The following is a 9,652-nucleotide window of genomic DNA, read 5'->3' as shown; positions in this document are numbered from 1 at the left end:
TTTTTTTTTTTTTTATTAATTTTTATAATTATTGAGAATATCTAATTATTATTTTATTTTATTTGTTTAATTTTACTTTTTAATTTTTTTTTTCTAATTTTGGGCATCTTAAAGTATTTTCGCAAACGTTGTAAATTCCAAACCATCAACAAAAAAACCTTTTTTTTGTTTGTAAAAGCACAGGTGTCACTTTTATTTTATTTTGACATTAACAAAAATGAAAAAATTTATAAAAATAAAATAAAAAAAAATTAAAAAAAAAAAAAAAAAATTTTTAAATGAATTTTAAAATACTTGTGCATGCTGAATTTTCTTTTTTTAGAATATTTGCGGTACCGAGGTTTACTAGAAAAAAAAAAAAAAAAAGAAAAGTTAGCATAATAAAGTTTTTTTTTAATTTTGTGAAAATAATAGAAATAAACTAAAATAAAAACGAAAAATATATTTAAATAAATAATTTGATTTTATAAAGTAGATAGAACACAGATGTTTTTTTTTGTGTAGTTAAAAATGAATAATAAAAAGTTAAAAATATTAATTTTAACTTTTATTACCGTTGTTGGTATAATGTCCACATACATACTTATAACTTTGGACAAAGGTTATTATAATAATATATATTATAACAATAATAACAATAACAATAATAATAATAATAATAATAACAATAATAATAATAATAATAATAATAATAATAATAATAATAATAATAATAATAATAATAATAATAATAATAATAATAATATAGATAATAATAATAATAATAATAATAATAATATAGATAATAAAGATAATATAGATAATAATGAAAATGATAAAAATAATAAAAATATTATAAATAATAATGTTAATTATTTAAGAAATGATGAGGAAGGTGAAGAGATTTTCCCTGAAAGTAATTTTAGACCAAATAAAAAAGTAATTGTAATGGAAAAAGAAATTATTAAAGAGGTTGTTAAAGAAGTCTGTGGTAATATTCAAAATATACAAAACAATCAGGACACCAATGAGCCACAATTAACATTAAACAATCAAATACTAAATAGCGGGGAACAAATTATTGTAAAATTTTCAAATAGTAATAACTTAAAGTTCAAAGATGAAAGATCATTATTAAATTATTTTTTAACATACCAATATTACTATCAATATGAAGATTACAAGAATACTCAGTATATGGATAAAGGGAAATACGATGTATTTGGCATCGAGTTACCAGAGGTAAATCAAAGTAATTTTCATTACCCAACAATGGAGCATTGGGAAATGGAGATTGCCAATGTAAACAAAACATTTAATATAGAGCCCAATTTAAACGTTGATCAATTAACCATATATAATAAGAACTATACCGAAAAATATTTCCCCTTAAGAATTAAAAAAATTAAAGCCAAGGTGTGTAAAGATTATTATGAAAGATATAATCAACAAAAATTCTTTACTGAATTTGCTAAAGCTAATAATTTCAACATTGATCCACCAAGATTGCAGCTCCCATTAAATGCATCAAAACCTTTATTGACTACACCATATATATTCCTACATATTGCTAAAACTGGCGGTCACACAATGTACTCTCATTTTTCTAAATTCTTTAAGAACCAAGGAACTTTAAGACAATGGATTTTCCCAAGTAAGTATTATATAGAATATGTTTATTATTTGTTTAAATATATTAATTTTTAATTTTTTAAAGATCCAACTGACCATAAAAAGATTCAAGGTGCTTACAATTTTATTTTGGGTCATTTTGAATATGGTATTCATAATGATTATGATGAACCATTAAAAAGTACACATAGCTATTTAACAGTGTTAAGAGATCCAGTAGATAGAGTTATTTCTCATTACTATTATCACAGAAATACAGCATATGATGCTGAGCACGATATTGCAGCAAAGAACACATTAGAAGAGTGGATTGAGTTATCACCAAGAGCAAACAATGAACAAACTAGAGCATTGTCAGGTATCCACCACGAGGATCCTTTAATGACCAACGAAACTTTTAATATGGCATTATACCATTTACGTACAATGAAATTTGTAGGTCTTACCGAAAAAATGCCAGAAACTTTAGCATTATTAAAATTCTTTACTGGTTTAGATAATCCCAAAGTTCAAGAAAAACAAAATGTAGGTAGAAAATTAGATGTAGATCAGTCTGTAATAGATAAAATTAAAAAAAAGAATTGGATGGATATTATAATGTATGAAGAAGCCTGCAAAATGTTCCAAAGACAAATAGATTTAGTTGGTAAAGATAAATTTGAAGAGCAACTAAATAAAATTGTTCCTACAAAAAAACCGATAACAATACCACCATCTCTAACAAGATTTAATGTTCTTGATCAAATAAGTCGTATAAATAATGCTCAATAGAAATTGCCTCTCAAGAAAAAAAAGTAATAATAAAAAATAAATGATTTGTATTTATAAAACATCAAAACACATTATATATATAATAATATATTTATTGTTTTTATTTATTTATTAATTTTATTTTATATTAAAATTTTAATCGGTTTTTTTTTGTTCTATTTTTTCTTTATCAATTTGAGTCTCGTATTTGTTTAAAAACTCGTCACAAAAAGCTTCGGGTAAGTTACCCAAATCTGCCATTTTAGTATAAAGATTTTCATCAAGTTGTTCACCTTCTTTAGAGATTAACATTGTAAATAATTCTGATTGTTGTTTAAACTTTTCAATTTCTTCTGCTGAATATTTATCTTTATTATCTTCAATCCATTGTGGGTACTAAGTTAAAAATAATAATAATAATAATAATTAAAAAGGTTAGTATAAAAGTAAACAATAATATAAATAAAATAAAACTTACATGTTTAGCCATATATTCCATTGATTCTTCAAAAATATCATTGATTTTATCATCACCACCAATTCCCTCGAAACCACCTTGATTTTCAAGCATCTTTGAAAGCTCTGATAATATTTCTTCTAAACCACCAGCATCTGGTGCTTTGTTTGAGGCGTTATCTGCTAAATTCTTTAAGGTTTCGCTGATGTTGCTTTCAAATTTATCAATACCGATTCCACCTTCTAAATTGTTATCCTTTGTATCAAACTCACTATTCTGTGAAATATTTTCAAAGTATTGGTTTAATTCTTCTGTATTAAATACACCTGATAGTTTTTGAGCCCAATCATCAATATTTTTTTTATCTTCTTCTGTTAAATCCTCTTCTTTAATTCCTTTATCAAAATCTTGATTAAGTTGTTTTAGTGTATCCTCATCTAGTAAATTTTTAAACATATCCATCATACCATTTAAATTTATATTATCTTTAACATTATTGTTATTATTATTATTATTATTCTGTACATTATTTGAAGTGGTTGTTGAAGTTGTTGTTGTAGTTGTTGTTGTGGTGGTAGTTAATGTTGGTACCGCTGTAGTTAGTTTTGGTGGTACAGGTGGTGATTCTTTTTCTTGAGTTTCAAGCTCATCCAGAGCACCTAGATAAATAACTGAGGTTAGTAAAATGTTGATTTAATAATGATAAAAAATAAAACAAAATATACAATATTGAATAAATATAAACTATTATTTATTATTATTTATCTTCTTACTATTTAATAAATCATCGAGATCTGACATGACTTATTTATATATATTAATTGTTTTGTGTTTTCATCAAAATTTAAAAAATAAAAAAAAATGAAAAAAAAAAATAAAAATTAAAAAAAAAAAATAAAAAAAAATAAAAAAAAAAAAAAAAAAAAAAATAAATAAATATAATATTAAATTAAGAAAATACACCGTTGTCATAATTTTCTTTATTTGGAATTTTTAATGTTGATTTTTGTTTTATTTCATGTTAACTTTAATTTAATAAATATTGATACAAAAATAAAAAAAAATTAGATTTATAAAAAATTTTTATTTTTTAGTTTTTATATGAAATTATTAATTATTAATTTTAAATAAATAAATTAATAGTTATTTAAATATTAATAAAAAAAATTTAATTGTTATTATTTCAATTATTAATTATTAATTATCATTTATTAATTAATAATCTTCATCTTTTTGTGGTTTTGATTCTGAATTATGATTATTGATTTTTTGATTTTGATACATTAAAACAACTTGTTCAGATGATGTTGCATCTTCAGGTGATTTATCTTCTCTAGTTCTAATGAAACGTGGGAAACGAAGAGCTATACCTTTGTTTGATTCTAAATTGCCATATGCAGCAGTGTGAACTGGGGAAATTGAAAGATCAGCAGCTAAAACTTCCCAAACTTGTGATGGTGATAACCAAACATCTGGTTTAATAGAGTCAGATATACGGAACATATTTCTTGGTTGATTAATAACATGTGGCTTTAATTGCTCTGTAAATGAAGATAAATCTTTATCGCTAAAACCTGTACCAATTTTACAAAGTGTTTGGAATTCTTCATTGTCTTCATCGTAACATGCTAATAAATATGCCCCATATGTACCTGTTCTTTTACCTTTACCATACCATGCTCCAATTGGAACTAAATCTAAACTATCGGTCATACCTTGCATGTAATCTTTTTTGATTTTAAGCCAGTTATATGAACGACGGGATGGTTCGTAAATTGATTTCTCTTTGAGTGTTTTAACCATAAGACCTTCACAATTACCTTCTACAGCTTCTTCAAGATATGATTGAATATCATTGACATCAGAAATATTGGCATATTTGGCAAATGAAAACACACCATCGGATGGTACAAAGTTTTCTACCATAACTTCACGACGTTTATAGAATGGTTCGTTGATGAGATTTTTACCATTGAGGAAAAGTAAGTCGAAGGCAAACACACAAACTGGTACTTTAATTTGATCTAATTGTACACTCTTTCTAGCTCTAGTTGAGAGAACTTGGAAAGAAAGAATCTTTTTAGTGGCTTTATCAAATGCAACGGCTTCGCAATCCAAAATGAATGATTTTACATTTGGACCAATAAATTTCTTTACATTTGCAGCGATATCTGGATATTTGCCGGTGTAATCTTCAAGATTTCTTGTGTAGATATGTACTGATCCATCTTCTAAATAATGAATTTGGGCTCTTTCACCATCATATTTGAATTCACAAGTAAATTCCATATCAGTAAAACGATCGAGCATTTGAGTAATACCTGTAGTTGGCTGGGCTAACATTGGTTTAACTGGAATACCGACATTGAGTGAACAGGTTTTTAATATATTATCGATACCGTCTTTTTCACATAAATGTGGCACAAATAAATCGTAATTTGGTAATTGACTGTAGGCACGAGTAACTTTGGCGACAGTATTTGAATATTTCTCTTCAAATTCTTCTGGTCTCATATTTTTTCTAATGTCTATAACTTTTGGTGGGAATTCAGTTGATGGAGGAGTAACTAAAACAGCTTTGGCCAATGCCATTAATACGGAACGCTCTGCTAAACCAATTCTAAGTTTACCTTGAAGCGAACGAATGATGTACAATGATTCGCAATCTTTACATGCAATTAAAAGTTTTTTAATTTGATCCATTTTCTTTTTTTGACTACCAGTACCGGTACCAGATGTATCTGCAATTTGTTGGAATGTTTTAAATACTGATGCGATGGTAAGAGGTGGAGGGGAAAACATTAATGGTTGTGTCATTCTAGCATTTTGTGCAATAATACCTAAATCACCAACTTCTACCAATTCTTGTTTGATGGCATCCACTGTACGACCTGTAGACTCTGCAACAGATTTAATTAAAATATGATCACCAATACCCAATTCTTTAGCTTCATATGATGGACCAATCTTGTTAATTGATAAATAAATTGTCATTACTAAATCTTTTGGAGAGAGTAACATAATTGATCTAAAAAGATTTGTTAAGTGTTCAATAATAACCAGTCTACTTGAATAGGATTCAATGGTTTCAAATGTTTTAGCCAACGCCATATATGGCAATGAATCACCTTTTTTCCACATAGCGTCATCAATTGGATGATATTTGGCAATATTTTTAAGATCGATTTGAATGGTTTTGGCGGTACCTTTCTTTTTTGAAATTGGTACCTTTTTAACAAATTTAGTTTTATTGGTTGTTGTTGTTGATTTTGAACCTTCTTCTTCTTCTTCACCATCGCTTTCTTCCTCGTATTCCTCCTCCTCTTCAATTTCATCATCTACCAACTCCTCTTCTTCTTCAATGGCTTCTTGGATTTCATCTTCTTCATTTTCATCATCTTTTTTCTTATCATCAAGTTTCTTTTCTTCTTTTTTTGGTGATATAGTACTATTTGTTGTGGTTGTGGTTGTGGTTATTGTGGTTGTTGTGGTTGCAGTTGTTATTTCTTTATTTTTAACCGGTGATGTGGGGGTTGTAACTGGTGATGTTTTTTTAACAGGTGATTGTGGTTTATGTTGAGTTTTTTGTTTTTTATTATTACCACCGCTACTATTATTTTTATTACTGGTTTTACTATACTCTGCTGCTTTTTTAAATAAATCATTGATATCAATCTCTTTAGTTTTTTCAACAGTTGGCTCGGCGGATTTACTTTCTTTTTCTTTAGTTGGTTGGGCTGGTTCATCGTCTAATAAATCATCTAAGTCATCACCTTTATTTTCTTCTTCTTCTTCTTCATCTATAGTTTTTCTCTTTAACCTTTTAAGATTTGATTTATTTTCACTTGCCTCTTCTTTTTTGTTAGATTTCTTTTTACTACTCTTCTTTTTTTCATTTTCATTTTCATCCAATTCTATTTCTTCATTTTCAGCCACGTCATCCCCAGCATCTTCATTTTCATTTTCAGTTTTAGTTTTTTTATTTGATTTATTTGATTTATTTGATTTAGTCGATTTGGTCGATTTGGTCGATTTAGTTGATTTTGATTTTGATTTTTTAGCTTCTTTTTCTTCCTCTTCTTCACTATCAATACTACTATCTTCCTCTTGTTTTTCAGTTTCATCATTATCTTTTTTCTTTGATGATTTCTTTGATTCCTTCTTTTTAGTTTCATTTTCTTTATCTACAGATTTAACATTGCTATTACTTGCTGGCTTTTTAGTTTTAACCTCGTTGATTTTTGAAGCTTCATTTATTTTCTTTTGAACGTTATCAATTTCACCACCTTCTTTTTTTTGTAAAAAACTCCTATTAATTCCATAGGTGTAAATTAAAATAAATTAAACTATTAATTATTTTTTTTTAAAATTATGGTTATTTGTTATTAAATTTGATATTTACCACATTGAAGATTGCATTTTATAAATATATAATTTAAAAATAATAATTACGTTATTATAATTTATAAACTAATGACTATAATTTTACAATAAATATATATATATGAATGTGTGTGGGTTTATATGAATAATTTTTAAAAAAAAAAAATTAAATGAAAAAATTTAAAAAAAAATTTTAAATTTTTTGGGAATTTTTAAGCGCAAAATTATAAAAATGAAAGGATGAAATCAAAAAGAGGGAAAATGTTTTAAATCAGTGTAATTTTGATGAATATTTTATTTTATTTTTGGGGTATTTGTCTTTTAACTTTAACAATTCTAAAAGTGGATTTAGAGTCTCTTAAAGAGTCGTTAAAATAGTGTAAAGTGTTTCCAGCTTTATTACCTAATCCCATACTAATTGCACCATCTTCTATTTTAGTTTGAATTGATTTGATTTTTTCAATTAAATCAATTGGACATGTAAATTCTACAACTGTTGATGGATTGGTATCGGTCCATTTTTTACCAGTCAAGTATTTATTTGCATATGCTCGACCACATGAACCTTCAATAATTGCTTGGTAGGGTTGTGTATCTGGTAGTAATTTATTTTCCACTAAATATTGAACTTCTATGTCACCCATTGGTCTATAAACATTAACCATACCTGGTGGTGCAATTGATGAACTTGCTTCTAACCATACACTACTACTTCCTTTATGTGTTATATTTTTCAATTCTCCTGATTCCATTAATTCTCTTTCGTGTGTAAGTAAATGTTTTAATCCTTTTCCTATAGGCACTGCTCTTTCTAATGCTTTTTGAAATTCTTTTTCATTTTCTTTATAATATTTCTCTTCTTCTTTATTGCTATTATTATTATTCATATTATTATTGTTAATATTATCAATATTGATCCTTAAATTAATTTATTGTATTAAATTAATTAATTAAATCCATTTTTTTTTTTTTTTTTTAAAATAAAAAATTTTGATCATAAAATTTAATAATTTAAGGAATAAAATAAAAAATTTTTAAGAAAAACTAAAATTTAAAAAATAAAAAATAAAAAATAAAAAATAAAAAATAAAAAATAAAAAAAAAAAAAAAAAAAAAAAAAATATATCAATAATACAAAATAAATATATCAATAATACAAATAAATATATCAATAATACAAAATAAAAAGTAGAAATAACAATATGTAATATGATTAAATATTCAAGTTTTTCATTGATACTTGAATAAAAAGGTACAATAATTATAACATTGCCAATGTTGCAACATTGTTTTTTATTTTATTTTTTTTTATTTAATTTTTTATTTAATTTTTTTATTAAATTAATTTTTTTTTTATTATTATTTTTTTTTTTTATTATTATTATTTTTTATTTTCTTTATTATTATAAGGATATAATCCCAAACCTATTTAATTTTTTAAAATAATTAAAATACCAATAAAATTTTTTTTTTTTTAAATTAAATTATAATTTTTTAAATTAAATATTATTAATTTTTTTTTTATATATTCATATTGCAATTTATTTATAATTTAAATATATTTTCAATTAATATTATTTGTGTAGGAAGATTTAAAACATAAATAAACATAAATAATATAAATAATTATAATATTTATAAATCCAAGAAACGAGAAATTATTTTTCAAAAAAAATAAAAAAAAAAAGCTTAAATTTTTAGAAAAAAATAAAATTTAATTTATTTCCACATAACTCTGGTTTTTTTTTATTTTTTTTTTTATAAATAATAATAAATAAAGATGGGTACAGAGGATCAATCACAATCCCCACAATCACAACAACAACAACAACAACAACCATATGGCCAACAGCCATATGGTCAATACTATCCACCACCACAACAACAACCACAGTATCAACAACCACAACAATACCAATACCAACAACAATACCAACCACAATTCAATCAACCAGTAGAGCAATCATACCAACAACAACAACAACAACCTCATTATGCAATGCCATTACCACCCCAACAACAACCACAACCACAATATCATCATGATCAAGATTCATTAATGGGTGGGGGTGGTGGCCAACAACCACCATCACAAGGAATGTATGGTCCAGAAGATGAATATGAAAAGTTTCCAATGCAACCACCATATAGAGATTTGCCATTTGGTATTGCATTTTTGGCTCATTTAGCCTTATTATTAGTTATTACAATCTCAGCATACAGTAAATCAATCACCCCATATTACGATTCACATTCATACATTGACTCAAGCGGTGAAATTATGGGTTTACTCTTTGTTATTTTACCATTTACAATTATTTTCTGTGTTTTATTCCTTTTTGCTTGGATGAGATTAGCTAAAGGTCATGGTGAAGGTTTAATTAGATGGAGTAAGTAATTTATTTTAATAAACCTAATTCCTTCCAATATAATACTAAAATTATTAATTAT

At 25.3% G+C, this 9,652-nt stretch overlaps 5 protein-coding genes across 5 annotated transcripts in view; 2 read left to right on the top strand and 3 right to left on the bottom strand.

Annotated features, from left to right (window-relative positions):
* Positions 1-510: 510 nt before the first annotated feature.
* DICPUDRAFT_147129 (uncharacterized protein) lies at positions 511-2,382 on the top strand (the record flags this gene model as incomplete). Its single annotated transcript, XM_003283405.1, has 2 exons — positions 511-1,633; positions 1,697-2,382. The coding sequence occupies 2 exons, from the start codon at positions 511-513 to the stop codon at positions 2,380-2,382; spliced, it is 1,809 nt and encodes a 602-aa protein (XP_003283453.1).
* Positions 2,383-2,541: 159 nt separating this feature from the next.
* On the bottom strand, positions 2,542-3,613 carry DICPUDRAFT_20552 (uncharacterized protein; the record flags this gene model as incomplete). The annotated part of the gene is made up of 3 exons (XM_003283361.1): positions 2,542-2,757; positions 2,840-3,477; positions 3,592-3,613. Coding segments are annotated over 3 exons (876 nt in total), but the record flags the coding sequence as incomplete, so codon positions are not given.
* A 420-nt stretch (positions 3,614-4,033) lies between these two features.
* Positions 4,034-5,980, bottom strand: DICPUDRAFT_25751 (uncharacterized protein; the record flags this gene model as incomplete). The annotated part of the gene is made up of 1 exon (XM_003283360.1): positions 4,034-5,980. A coding segment is annotated over one exon (1,947 nt), but the record flags the coding sequence as incomplete, so codon positions are not given.
* A 1,520-nt stretch (positions 5,981-7,500) lies between these two features.
* On the bottom strand, positions 7,501-8,088 carry DICPUDRAFT_74432 (uncharacterized protein; the record flags this gene model as incomplete). The annotated part of the gene is made up of 1 exon (XM_003283359.1): positions 7,501-8,088. One exon carries the CDS (start codon positions 8,086-8,088, stop codon positions 7,501-7,503), a length of 588 nt encoding a protein of 195 aa, XP_003283407.1.
* An 893-nt stretch (positions 8,089-8,981) lies between these two features.
* The window catches only part of DICPUDRAFT_147125 (uncharacterized protein), a gene marked incomplete at both ends in the record, with an annotated part of 1,865 nt that continues 1,194 nt past the window's right edge, over positions 8,982-9,652 (top strand). Inside the window, one exon of the mRNA XM_003283404.1 lies at positions 8,982-9,595. Coding sequence (XP_003283452.1) covers positions 8,982-9,595 — 614 coding nt within the window. The remainder of the gene's footprint in view (positions 9,596-9,652) is intronic.

The sequence above is a fragment of the Dictyostelium purpureum genome (genome assembly GCF_000190715.1).
Source record: "Dictyostelium purpureum unplaced genomic scaffold DICPUscaffold_7, whole genome shotgun sequence".
Taxonomy (NCBI): Eukaryota; Evosea; class Eumycetozoa; order Dictyosteliales; family Dictyosteliaceae; genus Dictyostelium; species Dictyostelium purpureum.
Note: the sequence above shows the minus strand (reverse complement) of the source record. Positions and strands in the feature narration are given on the sequence as shown.